We start from the raw sequence: 16,745 nt of genomic DNA on the forward strand, positions 1-16,745 counted from the left end.
GCTTTTATTGAGTTGTAGGAGTTATTTATATTTTATATATATAGGTCCTTGTAAGACACATGATTTTCAAAAATATCTTTAATTCTATGAGTTAGTTGTCTTTTCACTTTAGATTTATAAAGCATCTTTAGTACCCCCCTTTATTTTAAAGGATAAAGTTCAATTTATCTGCCTTTTTTGGTTGTTGTTTCTTACGCTTTTGATATCATGCTTAAGAAACCATTGCCTATTTGAATGCAGAGTTCCAAAGAATAGCAAGGAGAGATAAGAAAGCCTTCCTCAGTGACCAATGCAAAGAAATAGAGGAAAACAATAGAATGGGGAAGACTAGAGATCGTGTCAAGAAAATTAGAGATACCAAGGGAAAATTTCATGCAAAGATGGGCTCAATAAAGGACAGAAATGGTAGGGACCTAACAGAAGCAGAAGATATTAAGAAGAGGTGGCAAGAATACACAGAAGAGCTGTACAAAAACGATCTTCACGACCCAGATAATCACAGTGGTGTGATCCCTGACCTAGAGCCAGACATCCTGGAATGTGAAGTCAAGTGGGCCTTAGGAAGCATCGCTACGAACAAAGCTAGTGGAGGTGATGGAATTCCAATTGAGCTATTTCAAATCTTAAAAGAAGATGGTGTGAAAGTGCTGCACTCAATATGCCAACAAATTTGGAAAACTCAGTAGTGGCCACAGGACTGGAAAAGGTCAGTTTTCATTCCAATGCCAAAGAAAGGCAATGCCAAAGAATGCTCAAACTACCGCACAATTGCATTCATCTCACGTGCTAGTAAAGTAATGCTCAAAATTCTCCAAGCCAGGCTTCAACAGTACATGAACCGTGAACTTCCAGATGTTCAAGCTGGATTTAAAAAAGGCAGAGGAACGAGAGATCAAATCGCCAACATCCGTTGGATCATTGAAAAAAGCAAGAGAGTTCCAGAAAACCATTTACTTCTGCTTTATTGACTACACGAAAGCCTTTGACTGTGTGGATCACAACAAACTGTGGAAAATTCTTCAAGAGATGAGACTACCAGACCACCTGACCTGTCTCTTGATAAGTCTGTATGCAGGTCAGGAAGCAGCAGTTAGAACTGGACATGGAACAACAGACTGATTCCAAATCAGGAAAGGAGTATGTCAAAGCTGTATATTGTCACCCTGCTTATTTAACTTCTCTGCAGAGTACATCTTGAGAAACGCTGGGCTGGATGAAGCACAAGCTGGAATCAAGATTGCCAGGAGAAATATCAATAACCCCAGATATGCTGATGACACCACCCTTACGGCAGAAAGTGAAGAAGAACTTAAAAAGCCTCTTGATGAAAGTGAAAGAGGAGAGTGAAAAAGTTGGCTTAAAGCTCAACATTCAGAAAATGAAGACCATGGTATCTGGTCCCATCATTTCATGGCAAATAGATGGGTAAACAGTGGAAACAGTAAGGGACTTTATTTGGGGGCCTCCAAAATCACTGCAGATGGTGACTGCAGCCATGAAATTAAAAGACGCTCGCTCCTTGGAAGAAAAGTTATGACCAACCTAGAAAGCTTATTAAAAAGCAGAGACATTACTTTGCCAACAAAGGTCCGTCTAGTCAAGGCTATGGTTTTTCCAGGAGTCATGTATGGGTGTCAAAGTTGACCATAAAGAAGGCTGAGCACCGAAGAAGTGATGCTTTTGAACTGTGGTGTTGGAGAAGACTCTTTAGAGTCCCTTGGACAGCAAGGAGATCCAGCTAGTCCATCCTAAAGGAAATCAGTCCTGAATATTCATTGGAAGAACTGATGCTGAAGCTGAAACTCTAATACTATAGCCAGCTGATGTGAAGAACTGACTCATTTGAAAAGACCCTGATCTGCGAAAGATTGAAGGCAGGAGGAGAAGGGGTCCACAGAAGATAAGATGGTTGGATGGCATCACCGACTCAATGGGCATGAGTTTGAGTAAACTCTGGGAGTTGGTGATGGACAGGGAGACCTGGTATGCTGCAGTCCATGAGGTCACAAAGAGTTGGACACGACTGACTGAACTGAACTGAACTGCCTATTCCAAGGTCATGAAGATCTACACTTGTATTTTCTTTAAGAGTTTAATAGTTTTTTGCTCTTATATTTAGGTTTTTCATTTTTTAGTTAATTTCATATATTGTGTGAGGTAGGAGTCCAACTACATTCTTTTGCATATGAATGTCCAGCTGTTTCAACACTGTTGAATATAATAGCATCTTCAGTATTAAGGCTGGCTTGGATGTTAAACCAGAAATTTTCTTGTTGATCTCTCACTAAGCAAAACAAAGCACTCTTACTAAATGTCTTAACATCATGCTTTTTTAAGGGTATTTGATAGATTATTTTAGTTTTAAAATTTACATGGTACTTTGATAAGTGAGATAGTAAATGGCTTTATGGTTTCGATAGTTGTAACAAAATAGAAACTACTTGGTTTTATGGTTAAACAATCTTTCTGGTTTATTTCAGGTGTGTAGTATGCATGTGTGATTTTGAGTCAAGGCAGCTACTTAGAGTTTTACCCTGTAACCATGAGTTCCATGCCAAGTGTGTCGACAAATGGCTTAAGGTAAAGTGATGGCATCTGAAGAGAATGACATTGAATTTTCTATTACTGACCATAGTCCATGGTTTGGTGGAGGTTGATTAAATTGAAACACAGCTTTCATAATTCTGACCATTTTCTCCTTTGTGTATATGGGAGGGAAAATTCCAAAGACACAAATTCTGATAGTATGCCAGGGTGAAATTATTTCAGGGACTTCTTATTTTCTTCTTCTTTTTTAATAGTAGGATAAAGGGACTTCACTGGCAGTCCAGGGTTAAGGACTGCCTTCCAGTGCAGGGGTCACAGGATCAATCCCTGGTTGGAGAGCTAAACACATGCTGTGGGGTGTAGCCCCCCAAATTTTTTTTAATAGTAGGATGAAAATGTGATACAGTAAAATAATTTAAGTTAACTTTAGGGTTGGTTTGTTTTAGATTATTCTGAGTAGGGGATGATAATACTGGCTTAGATAACTTGAAAATTGGAGAGGAAGACAGATAAGTTAAAATAGAATCAGTCTTCCATATGAGCACAGATTAAGGGTACCCAGTTTTGTCCAAACTGAATCCTAAAGGTAAAGAATCTAAGCTTTTTAGAAAACGGAACTTATTATATATGCATAGCCCTGACATGTGAGAACAGGATGACCAGAAAAGCATGTGTTCTGTGTGGCTGATGGCTAGAGTGTGAGGGAGAGTAGCAAGAAGGGGATTCAGAGGTAAAACCAGGAGTCAGCTTTTTGTGAAGTCACTGTGAAGTGTGCGAGAGTTTGGACTGGATCCTGAAAGCATGTTTTAGAAAGATCACGGCCACTCCTTGAAGAAGGTAATAGAGGAGGTTGATGAAATAAGGATGTACTGGGCAAGATGAAGAACAAATAGTAGAAGCTGGATGAAAAGAGTACTTGACTCGAGAGCTATCATAATATAGAAATGAGAGCATTTGATAAAAAATGCTTTGTAGAACATAAGAGAGCAGGTGTTGCTTATGTTTCTGATTTTAGCAGCACAACTAATGGTAATGCCATTTGTTGAGATGGAGTTTTAATTTTAAGCCAGTTATTACATTTGGCTGAAGTGGTGATGGATAGTCTTGTCTATGTTAAAACAAACCAAATAAAGAATTATTCATAGGCTATTGTTTTAGAAGTTTGTGGAGTATTTTTAAGAGATTAAATGATTATACTTTCTTAAAGGAACAGAGAATGTAAAAACTATGTAGAAAGTAAAAATAGTTCTGTTTCTTTTAATATGTTTCACAGTGTAAGTCAAAATTCAGACAAGTGCTCTCTCTTTTGTTTTTAGGCAAATCGTACTTGCCCAATCTGCCGAGCTGATGCTTCAGAAGTGCATCGGGATTCAGAATGACCAACCTAAGAGCACAAATTTAGTTTGGGTGTTCCTCATCACATGTATATACGGACTATCCATTGAACTTAATCTGTGTGGCTTCCAGCCCTCCCTTTACCAAAAGGGTCAATGGACCTTTCTTTGCACTGTGTGACTTAATCAACTATAAAAGCTTACAATTAGTCTTCACAATTATGGGATTGTTATACTAACCGTGTGATTGGAACTCCAAAGACTTTTTCTTTAGCTTAATTTTGTGTGTGCACTAACATTCCCTGGTTTTTGTGTGATCATTCCGAGTGTTGCTGCAAGATTACAGTGGACGTGATCTTTTAGCATGTGCTTTCATTAAAAGTGGTAGCTCCAGATGATATAGCAATCTACCTTATATAGAGCCTTCAGAAACTGTGAGTGGCAATGAGTGCAGCGTATGACTGTTGATGGTAAATGTATCTGTGTGTGTGAGAGAGAGAATGTGTGAAACTACTCGTGTGAGGGCATGGTAGCTAACGTGTGTATGAGATCCTATATACCAGCATGTACCAAGAATGTGTGTGTAGTTTTAATTATGCTGCAATGTATAATCTGGTGTGTTATTTAAACAGCACTAGTACTGTACACTGGTTTCCCCCTTGTGTTTGCTGTTGCACACTGATTGCTAAGGGTGCATCAACGATAAGCATTGAATACTCCATCCCCTTCCCTCCCAGTGAATGGAATGAGAAAAGCCTTCTTCCTTTGCTTCAGGCAGCTGTCACCTTCTCTTCGTTGGTGGTCCCAACTGGGTCACTTAAGGAAAAAGTGTAATAGATTCTCACTCCATGAACCTGAAATTTTGATTTTTGTCGTGAAAAAGAAATTTTTAAATCTCCAACTTGCTGTTTCCAAAAAGAAGGTGCAATATCATACATCATCAGTTAGCAATATTAGCATTTCAATCAGTGATTTGAATGTTGATACTCTCTTGGTTTTCCTTTACATTTTCAGTAAGCTTCTTAGCCAGACGTGCTTGTGATTTTTTTTTTTTTTCTTTTAATGTTTAGGTTTGTAGTCTATTCTGAAGATATTTGAGTAATATATTTCTAAGAATACCACTGGTCCCATGAAGTCTCACCTCTTCTAATTCCACCAGAAAAAAATCTGTTAACTCAGCTTGACTTCTGATATGTTATTTGTTCAAGCTCCCACAGGCAGCAAAATTGTTTTAAGAAGACTATGTTTCTGTTCTGCCAAGCTCCAATTTTGAAAGTTGTCTAGTTCTTCTCCCCTCAGTAAACGTGCTTCTCATTGAAATCCTCATTTCCAGGATCAAGTGCTGTGACGGCTCGAGTTCCTTAGACCTGGTGTGCTTTGATGTTTTATCACTTTTCTTTTTTGTTGAATGAGAAAAAAATTAATATAACAGGTGTCCAGAATACTTGCAGTATAAATGAAGATTTGATTTTTGTATAAAAAATAATGCTGTAAAACAGGAATTGACCTGCATTTAGTTGCTCTGAAAAGAATACATAGCTGTGTGGATTTCTTTGTTTTTTTAATAGGTTCCTTGAGCATAATTCAGATCGTTTCAAGTCATTTTTCTAGCAGTGTTTGAATTCCCCTCTCATTCTTCTAGTGTCTTCACCATTGTCTGCCTCTTCGTGCAGTTGCTGTCCTTCTTCTGGTTGCAGTGGCACAAGCTGCAGTTCTCCAGTCAGGACTGTGATGACTTGCTGCCAACCTCAGCTTTCGTTTGGCTGTGTCCGTTTTCTACTCAGACAGTGTTAACTACTTGTTACTGCCATGCTACTTGCCTTCCCTTGAAGACTATAAGCTTATCACAGCTTAGAGTTCAGTAAAGTCAATTCACACAGAAGCACAATTTTGCCCTTTTCCAGACACTGTTGCCTCTATCTAGTCCTACAAGTAGGATTTTGCATACTTTGTTTGCCCCTGTATTTGTCAGTGCATCAGAAATACATCTAAACTGGTGAAATGCACATGTTACTTTTAAATCATTAGAGTATTCCCTACCTGTTCCTAATGAATAAAGTGTGTTAAAGACCAAAATTACTGGCGTAATAATCAACTACATTACAAATCACGTATAGTTTAATCTTTATTTTTTTTAATTAAAAAAATCATGTTTAAAATGGCAAAAGCCCATCTTATACATAGACTCTTTTATATAGCTGCAAAAAATTTATATCTGTACAGATCTAACATAACATTACTACACTCAGTATTCATTTTATTGAAGCATGCAAGTAAAGCACTTTTTCTAATTTATATAGATACTTAATTAACAAGGCACACTGTACTAATGACTAGGAAAAGTAGCTCTTTCTTCCCTCTCTGGGATGATGAATTCTTGTCATACTACCCCTTTTCCATTAAATTTTTGAGAGGCCGTTGGCAATTTAGGAGGCAGCAGGGTCTATTTTGGTAAAATCCAGAATTGTTGCACTCTTGTGGCTGATCTCTCTTTGGGAATGTCTTTTCTTCGCATGGGGCTCTTAGAGATGTGTGCAGATTTGCTTATTAAGTAGTTAGTGTATGTTAGGAGCGTACATGCATGTGTTCCAAACCAGCTCAACCTAGCCACATTTAGCAACCGTGTGGCTAGCAGAAGAGAAAGAACAGTTGATTTGTACCCAGCTGTTGACTCCTTAGGTGATGCACCAGATAGCAGGCAGATGTTGGTTTCTTGCCTTCTTCCCCTTTCCTCCTAAAACAATATTGGCTTTACCACCTTAACTCTGCTGTGTTTTTTTGTTTTCCTTTGCATGAAATACCACCTTTGTTGGTTTTTAGCACCCCCTCTTCCCCAAAAAGAAAAACAAAAACAAAAAACAAGGCCTCCAGGTATCAAGATCTCATTAGGATTTTCTGTCCTGAATTTTTTCAAGCAAAATCTAGAAAATGTGAAAGCCTATTTAGATTTTATACACTCTCTGAAATGTGATTTGTTAAGATTCTTATATTTGGGCCTCTTATAATATTTTAAATGAGATCTACCAACTCACTTACGAGAATATTTTTCACAGATATCTTTAGGCCTTTATTAGAAAGCTATTTTCCCCCTGTTGGTACATTTGGTTACCTCATTTTGCTGTTTGTTTCAGATTATGGAAAGCTCACAGGGGTGTATTTTGGAATCATTTGCTGAGTCATTTCCTCAAATCATACTCCATTGTATCAGTTAACATATAGTTTTAAATGTACGTATTATAAATATCTGTAACCAAATCATTTGAAGGCTTGATAAATTTTTAACAAAGTTTGTACATTTTTTATGAAAGTTACTAGTAATGCTTTACTAAGTAGTGCAATGAATTTTTATTTTTAATCCCTGTGCCCAATTTTGGAGTTGAGAGGGTTGTTGGTAATAAATGTATGATGTACACTTAAAACATTGGGTTGTGTTTGGTGTTACTGTGTTAGGTAGGGAAGGGTAGGGGTCATGTGTGTTTGGAGGGAGGGATGTAGGGGACTTCCAGCAGGAAAATAGAGCTCTTGAGCTCCGAGCAGCCAAACTTAACTTTGAGGCAGTAATTCAGATTTTGTTTCTGTGTTTGTGTAAACAACTTAGAAACATAAAACCAACTTGCTTTATAACTCGTGTGGCAGATACTTATATCTTCAAAAAGGCCAAGAAGATAGCTCGAGTGTAGGCACATGTACATGGTATGAGCTCATTGAACAGTAAAGTTACATTAAGTGGGTGCCTGGAGTTCTTTCTATTTGTGTCAACCATAAGATACAAAAGATAGTTGGGCAGATTGGTTCACGTTAGATATAGTATGTTATGTCTAACTTGTCCACATAATACGGAAAGAGGAGCTCATTTTCCATACATGTTTGTTGAATTGCTTTCTTTTGACTAAAAAAGGAAGAGAGTAAAGCCATCTACTTATATATTATTACATGCTGAAAGTGGAAATAGGATGAAAAAAATGAGGCTAAGTAATAGAACCCAATTCTCCCTCTTTCAGGAAGCAGTCCTTTGGCTCCAGTACTTCTTGACAGAAGCATTCAGAAAAGTGACCAATCAGGGTCACTGATTGTGTCCCTCAGTTTTCCAACATACTTGAAAGAATGTTTGCATTTGAACTGTGAATGTCTCAAAACTTGTTGTCTTATATTACCGAGGCATTTGCTGCTCAGTCAGTACCTGTGCATTCTCTCCCACCTCCCTACTTACTACTGTAGGCAGCGAGTCCCATGCGGCTGGTTCTGACCAAGGGGCCATAAGGGTAGGCCATGCAGCGCTCTCTTCTGCCGTGGTGATGGCAGCCCTGGATCCTGAGTCACTGCCTGAAGAGCCACTGGATTCCACGGGTTTTGTGTTAACAGTAAACTGAGGTCCTTAGACTACTCTTTGTCAGGACTTTGTCTTTGCCCATTTATTCCCCCCTTTCAAAAGACTTAAGTCTGTTTAGTCTTATTCTTACTACACTTTGCTAATACTAATCCTCAAGTGTACCAGTTAAACACCACTGACTACAGTTAACTTGCAAGGTCAGATTTGCACCACATGATAAAATTGTTCAGGTCATTACCAAGTATCTCAGGTCTCTGTGTGCTTCAGGTTAATGATAATGAAACATTACCTTTGATATCCCTAGACTTCTCAATGTTTTCATTGCATGCCTTAATATACTACAGTATGATTAGAAATATTTTACTGTTTGTATAGTTGAATGTAATTTATTTCTATATCAATACATAAATATGTAAAAAGCAGACTTAGTTTCTGTGAACATCATATATAGCTTCCCTGGCTAACATTTAAGAACAGAATTTCCTGTTTGTCAGTAAATTCCCAAATTAAACATTTGTTTATAGCACCTTCCAGATTTGTACCTATTTAAAAGATTAACTTTCCAGTCAGAGAATTGGGCATTCTAAAAGAGCAACAAACTTTGAACCCATACAGAGTGTGTGTGGTAGACTCCTACAAAGATTGCTCTAAAGTGCACATGCTCTTAACCTTTTTCATGTGGTTCTTCTGCCTCCCAAACTGGCAGGAACTATAGGAATGAGAAAGATTGAAGGGGGAAAAAAGAACATAGTGACAGCCAGGGATACTGAATGTCACCTTGCAGTTTGGAAATGGGCTGTAGGGTCAGTATAGATGTTTCCTCACTACAAAGATGAGGAGAATTAACTCGGGATGAAGGAACCCACGTTCCCTTCAAACCTCTATTTCTTGGTCTACACGTGGAAACAAAGTTTAGTGGCTGGTCAACAAAAGGACCTACAGCCTACACCCAGCACCCTGCATTGTATACAGTCGACAATGTCACCAGCTGCCTCCCTTTCAGTGTTAGAATCCCCTTCCCACAACTCTTCTGTAATAGTAAAGAGATCCTAAGGCAGGCTCCCTCTTCCCACTACCCTAGCACCTTCAGGTTTAGATGAGAGTAAGTTTTATATTGGACTTCCCTGGTGGCTCAGACGGTAAAGCGTCTGTCGTGCGGGAGACCTGGGTTTGATCCCTGGGTTGGGATGATCCCCTCGAGAAGAAAAGTTATCCATCCTTTTTGGTAGTAATAATAGACATTTCTGTAGTCAGTGTAAGCAATGTGGTATCCACATGTTTTAGTTGGTTCTTTTTCTCCCCTTTTACTCTTGTATATGTTCATACTGAACTTCAGCTAAATTAGAAGACTATAACCTTAACTCCATTACCAAAACAAGGCCAGTCTTGCCAAGAGAAAATGGATCACTGTCTATGGCTATTCAGGCTTAGAATGTTTTAATTTCAGTAAGGAAGAGCATAGATTGCGTTTACTCTAATTCCAGAATATATAAAGGAAACTTGGATCCTCTGTCTAATCCAAGTTGCTAAATTTTAGTCAGGGAAGCAAATCAGAATGGAAAATTGAATTCAAGTTCAGTAAATTTGTTTCCCATGAAATAAGGAGAGATCTAAGTCCTTCCTAAGGAATGTTCACAGCACAAATGTGTAGGCCAGGAAGCCTTCAGAATCAGGAGTTCAAGTACTATATGTATTTGTTTCCTCTGAGTGCCTCAACAGATTACCACAAATTCAGTGATTGAGAGCAATTTTAATCTCTCAACTTCTGAAACAGAATTTCAGAATCATTGTTGCTTTTCGTTGGAGACTCTGGGTGAGAACCGTCCATGCCTCTGTCTCTTTGGAGTTCTTTGGCTCGGAGAAGGCAATGGCACCCCACTCCAGTACTCTTGCCTGGAAAATCCCATGGACAGAGGAGCCTGGTAGGCTGCAGTCCATGGGGTCACGAAGAGTCGGGACACGACTGATCAACTTCACTTTCACTTTTCACTTTCCTACATTGGAGAAGGAAATGGCAACCCACTTCAGTGTTCTTGCCTGGAGAATCCCAGGGACGGCGGAGCCTGGTGGGCTGCCATCTATGGGGTCGCACAGAGCTGGACACGACTGAAGCGACTTAGCAGCAGCAGCAGACACAGAACTTAAGTCTCTGCCTGTCTACACATGAGTCTTCACATCTCCCTTGCATCTCTTATGTGTCTTCAACTGAACGGAAGTCCCCATTCCTCTGCATAGAAGCCAGCTATGGAGGTGCTTTAAGGAAAGCCAGGTTTGTCCGGTCTCAGTAAATTGTTTGAATGTTTAAATGAATGAACTCAAGATTCCAGAATTTCTTATCAAAATGACAAAAACAAGTAAACTGTGAAATGTACCATCAGGTAAGTGAGCAAATTAGCAATTGTTTTTTTAAGGGTAATAGGAACAAGCCTGGCAACCTGCGTCCCAGGTGTGTGGTTTGATCCAAGATGGCTCCTTTGTTGAATCAAAATCTGATGAATCTTGAAAACCTGGTAAATGAAAGAAGCTGGATAAAAGGCCACATATCAAGATACTCCATGTCCAAGGTCAGGAGTGATGGCCGTGAGGAGATAACCCATGTCCAAGGTCAGGAGCGGCGGCAGTGAGGAGATACCCCACGTCCGAGGTAAGGAGCAGCGGCTGTGCTTTGCTGGAGCAGCCGTGAAGAGATACCCCACATCCAAGGTAAGAGAAACCCAAGTAAGACAGTAGGCACTGAGAAGGCATCAGAGGGCAGACACTGAAGCCACAATCACAGAAAACTAGCCAATCTAATCACCTGGACCACAGCCTTGACAGACTCAATGAAACTGAGCCATACCGTCACCCCATTCCCGTACTCTTGCCTGGAAAATTCCATGGACGGAGGAGCCTGGTAGGCTGCAGTCCATGGGGTCACAAAGAGTAGGACACGACTGAGCAACTTCACTTTCACTTTTCACTTTCATGCATTGGAGAAGGAAATGGCAACCCACTCGTGTTCTTGTCTGGAGAATACCAGGGACAAGGGAGCCTGGTGGGCTGCCGTCTATGGGGTTGCACAGAGTCAGACACGACTGAACTGACTTAGCAGCAGCAGCAGCATAGTGTTTATTTTTAAAAACCCACATATAAATCGACCCATGCAGTTCAAATCTGTATTGTTCAAAGGTCAACTGTATACTGTAATAAAATTTATGTGAATGTGGTCTCTCTTGCTCTCTCTAAAACTGTAAAAACCTAGTGCTTTTTCTAATTTTACTAAGCATTTATCACACACTATGACCACAACTTTTGCAGTTTGAGGTGTGACAGCAAAACTAGCGTGAATTTCTTTTTCCTTCTTACCAATTTCATGGTTAGAAGATTCATCCTAACTATAGATCTTAGCCACCTCAGTGTATCATTTTTTCTTTCCTTATTTTAAATTTACTTTTTAAAAAACTTTTTCTTTTGTATTAGAATATAGCCAATTAACACTGTTGTGATAGTTGCAGGTGATAAAACAGTGAAGGGACTCAGCCATACATATACAAGCATCCATTCTCCTCCAAACTCCCCTTCCATCCAGGCTGTCACAGAACATTGAGCAGAGCTCCATGTGCTGTACAGTAGGTCCTTGTTGGTTATCCATTTTAAATACAGAAGTGTGTATATGCCCATCCCAAACTCTTAACCATCCCTCCTGCCTTTTAAAAATCAAGAACTTTCAACCACATTTCTCTTAAAGGAAGCACTTTACTGCTTTTCAGTGGTATATATGAATTGCCAGACATATGCACACACACTACTTTTATATAAGAATAACTAATAAGAACCTACTGTATAGCACAGAGAACTCTATTTGGTGCTCTGTAATGACCTGACGTGAGTCTGAGTGAACTCTGGGAGTTGGTGATGGACAGGGAGGCCTGGCGTGCTGCGATTCATGGGGTCGCAAAGAGTTGGACACGACTGAGCAACTTCACTTTCACTTTCCACTTTCATGCATTGGAGAAGGAAATGGCAACCCACTCCATTGTTCTTGCCTGGAGAATCCCATGGACAGAGAAGCCTGGTGGGCTGCAGTCCATGGGGTCGCACAGAGTCCACGACTGAAGCAACTTAGCAGCAGCAGCAGCAAGATGGTCAGGTCATGGTAGAGAGGTCTGACACAATGTGGTCCACTGGAGAAGGGAATGGGAAACCACTTCAATATTCTTGCCTTGAGAATCCCATGAACAGTATGAAAAGGCAAAAAGGACACAAAGATGAACTCCCCGGCTCGGTACGTGCCCAATATGCTACTGGAGATCAGTGGAGAAATAACTCCAGAAAGAATGAAGGGATGGAGCCAAAGTGAAAACAAAACCCAGTTGTTGATGGGACTGGTGATAAAAGCAAGGTCCAATGCTGTAAAAAGCAATATTGCACAAGAATCTGGAATGTTAGGTCCATGAATCAAGGCAAATTGGAAGTGGTCGAAGAGGAGATGGCAAGAGTTAACGTCAACATTCTAGGAATCAGTGAGCTAAAATGGACTGGAGTGGGTGACTTTAACTCAGATGACCATTATATCTACTACTGTGGGCAAGAATCCCTTAGAAGAAATGGAGTAGCCATCATAGTCAACAAAAGAGTCCGAAATGCAGTACTTGGATGCAATCTCAAAAACGACAGAATGATCTCTGTTTGTTTCCAAGGCAAACATTCAATATCACGGTAATCCAAGTCTATGCCCTGACCAGTAACGCTGAAGAAGTTGAAGTTGAATGGCTGTATGAAGACCTACAAGACCTTTTAGAACTTACACCCAAAAAAGATGTCCTTTTCATTATAGGGGACTAGAATGCAAAAGTAGGAAGTCAAGAGACACCTGGAGTAACAGGCAAATTTGGCCTTGGAATACGGAATGAAGCAGGGCAAAAAGGCTAATAAAGTTTTGCCAAGAGAACACACTGGTCATAGCAAACACCCTCTTCCAACAACACAAGAGAAAACCCTACACCAGATGGCTAACACTGAAATCAGATTGATTATATTCTTTGTAGCCAAAGATGGAGAAACTCTATACAGTCTGCAAAAACAGGACCGGGAGTTGACTGTGGCTCAGATCATGAACTCCTTATTGCCAGATTCAGACTTAAATTGAAGAAAGTGGGGAAGACCACTAGACTATTCAGGTATGACCTAAATCAAATCCCTTATGATTATACAGTGGAAGTGACAAATAGATTTAAAGGACTAGATCTGATAGAGTGCCTGATGAACTATGGATGGAGGTTTGTGACATTGTACAGGAGACAGGGATCAAGACCATCCCATGGAAAAGAAATGCAAAAAAGCAAAATGGCTGTCTGGGGAGGCCTTACAAATAGCTGTGAAAAGAAGAGAAGCAAAAAGCAAAGGAGAGAAGGAAAGATACATCCACTTGAATGCAGGGTTCCAAAGAATAAGAAGGAGAAGAAAGCCACTTTGAGTCATCAGTGCAAAGAAATAGAGGAAAATAATAGAATGGGAAAGACTAGACATCTCTTCAAGATAATTAGAGATACCAAGGGAACATTTCATGCAAAGATGGACTCAGTAAAGGACAGAAATGGTATGGACCTAACAGAAGCAGAAGATATTAAGAAGAGGTGGCAAGAATACACAGAACTATACAAAAAAGATCTTCATGACCCAGATAATCACGATGGTGTGATCACTCACCTAGAGCCAGACATCCTGGAATGTGCAAGTGGGCCTTAGGAAGCAGCACTACAAAGCTAGTGGAGGTGATGGAATTCCAGTTGAGCTATTTCACATCCTAAAAGATGATGCTGTGAAAGTGCTGCATTCAATACGCCAGCAAATTTGGAAAACTCAGCAGTGGCCACAGGACTGGAAAAGGTCAGTTTTCATTCCAATCCCAAAGAAAGGCAATGCCAAAGAATGCTCAAACTACCACACAATTGCACTCATCTCACACGTTAGCAAAGTAATGCTCAAAATTCTCCAAGCCAGACTTCAGCAATACATGAACTTCCAGATGTTCAAGTTGGTCTTAGAAAAGGCAGAGGAACCAGAGATCAAATTGCCAACATCCGCTGGATCATCAAAAAAGCAAGAGAGTTCCAGAAAGACATCTATTTCTGCCTTATTGACTATGTCAAAGCCTTTGACTGTGTGGATCACCACAAACTGTGGAAAATTCTGAAAGAGATGGGAATACCAGACCACCTGACCTGCCTCTTGAGAAATCAGTATGCAGGTCTGGAAGCAACAGTGAGAACTGGATGTAAAACAACAGACTGATTCCAAATCGGAAAGGAGTATGTCGAGGCTGTATATTGTCACCCTGCTTATTTAACTTCTATGCAGTGTACATCATGAGAAACGCTGGGCTGGATGAAGCACAAGCTGGAAACAAGATTGCCAGGAGAAATATCAATAACCTCAGATATGCAGATGACACCACTCTTATGGCAGAAAGTGAAGAACTAAAGAGCCTCTTGATGAAAGTGAGAGAGGAGAGTGAAAAAGTTGGCTTAAAGCTCAACATTCAGAAAACGAAGATCATGGCATCCAGTCCCATCACTTCCTGGCAAATAGATGGGGAAACAGTGGCTAACTTTATTTTTTATTTTTTGGCTCCATAATCACTGAAGATGGTGACTGCAGCCATGAAATTAAAAGATGCATACTCCTTGGAAGCAAAGTTATGACCAACCTAGACAGCATATTCAAAAGCAGAGACATTACTTTGCCAACAAAGGTCTGTCTAGTCAAGGCTGTGGTTTTTCCAGGAGTCGTATGGATGTGAGAGTTGGACTATAAAGAAGCTGAGTGCTGAAGAATTGATGCTTTTGAACTGTGGTGTTGGAGAAGACTCTTGAGAGTCCCTTGGATGGCAAGGAAGTCCAACCAGTGCATCCTAAAGGAGATCAGTCCTGAGTGTTCATTGGAAAGACTGATGTTGAAGCTGAAACTCCAGTACTTTGGCCACCTGATGCTGGGAAAGATTGAAGGCAGGAGGATGAGATAGTTGGATGGCATCATCCACTCGATGGACATGAGTTCGGGTAAACTACGGGAGTTTGTGATAGACAGGCAGGCTTGGCGTGCTGTGGTCCATGGGGCTGCAAAGAGTCGGACACGACTGAGCAACTGAACTGAACTGAATTGATCGTATGATTCCATCTATGTGAAATGTGAAAGGCAAATCTGTAGATAAGAGAAGCAGATTAGTGGTTGACTACAGCTGACTTAGGGTTGGGAGTGACCACCAAGGAGTGTGGGTTTCTTTTAGGGGTAATAAAAGTATTCTGAAATTGTGATGGATGCTGTGTATGTATTGGAAGCCATTGAATTGTACAGTTTCCATGGGTGACTTCTATGGTATGTGAATTACATCTCAATAAAGCTGTTTTTTTAAAAACACAACATAATACCTGTCAGAATGTCTATCATTAAAAAGATTAACAATACCATGTGTTAGTGAGGACATGAAACAAACAATTCTCATATACTTGTTTGGTTTTTTTAATTTATTGATTTTAATTGGAGGCTAATTACTTCACAATATTATGGTAGTTTTTGCCATACATTGACATGAATCAGTCATGGGTGTACATGTGTCCCCCATCCCGAACCCCCCTCCCCATCCCATCCCTCTGGGTTGTCCCAGTGCACCGACTTTGAGTGCGCTATTTCATACATCGAACTTGGACTGATCATCTGTTTCACATATGGTAATACACATGTTTCAGTGCTATTCTTTCAAATCGTCCCACCCTCACCTTCTCCCACAGAGTCCAAAAGTCTGTTCTTTATATCTGTGTCTCTTTTGCTGTCTCGTGTATAGGGTTGTTGTTATCATCTTTCTAAATTTCATAAATATATGTTAATATACTGTATTGGTGTTTTTCTTTTTTACTTACTTCACTGTGTATAATAGGCTGCAGTTTCATCCACCTCATTAAAACGGATTCAAATGCATTCTTTTTAATAGCTGAGTAATACTCCATTGTGTATATGTACCACAGCTTTCTTATCCATTTGTCTGCCAATGGACATCTAGGTTGCTTCCATGTCCTAGCTACTGTAAACAGTGCTATGATGAACACTGGGGTACACGTGTCTCTTTCAATTCTGGTTTCCTCAGTGTCTATGCCCAGCAGTGGGATTGCTGGGTTGTATGGCAGTTCTATTTCCAGTTTTTAAAGTAATCTCCACACTGTTCTCCATAGTGGCTGTACTAGTTTGCATTCCCACCAACAGTGTAAGAGGGTTCCCTTTTCTCCACACCCTCTCCAGCATTTATTATTTGTAGACTTTTGATTGCAGCCATTCTGACCAGCATGAGACAGTACCTCATTGTGGTTTTGATTTGCATTTCTCTGATAATGAGTGATGTTGAGCATCTTTTCATATGTTTGTTAGCCATTTGTATGTCTTCTTTAGAGAAATATCTGTTTAGTTCTTTGGCCCATTTTTTGATTGGGTCATTTATTTTTCTGGTATTGAGCTGCAGGAGCTGCTTGTATATTTTTGAGATTAATTTTTGTCAGTTGTTT

General features: G+C 40.0%; 1 protein-coding gene across 16 annotated transcripts in view; it reads left to right on the forward strand.

Annotated features, from left to right (window-relative positions):
• RNF38 (ring finger protein 38) overlaps window positions 1-4,279 on the forward strand; it is a 118,764-nt gene extending 114,485 nt beyond the window's left edge. For all 16 annotated transcript variants that reach the window (XM_070375640.1, XM_070375641.1, XM_070375642.1 and 13 more), the window contains 2 exons: window positions 2,481-2,580; window positions 3,864-4,279. In XM_070375640.1, coding sequence (XP_070231741.1) covers window positions 2,481-2,580; window positions 3,864-3,926 — 163 coding nt within the window. In that variant the 3' untranslated portion in view covers window positions 3,927-4,279. The remainder of the gene's footprint in view (window positions 1-2,480; window positions 2,581-3,863) is intronic.
• Window positions 4,280-16,745: the final 12,466 nt, after the last annotated feature.

This window comes from Bos mutus, chromosome 8, assembly GCF_027580195.1.
Source record: "Bos mutus isolate GX-2022 chromosome 8, NWIPB_WYAK_1.1, whole genome shotgun sequence".
Taxonomy (NCBI): domain Eukaryota; kingdom Metazoa; phylum Chordata; class Mammalia; order Artiodactyla; family Bovidae; genus Bos; species Bos mutus.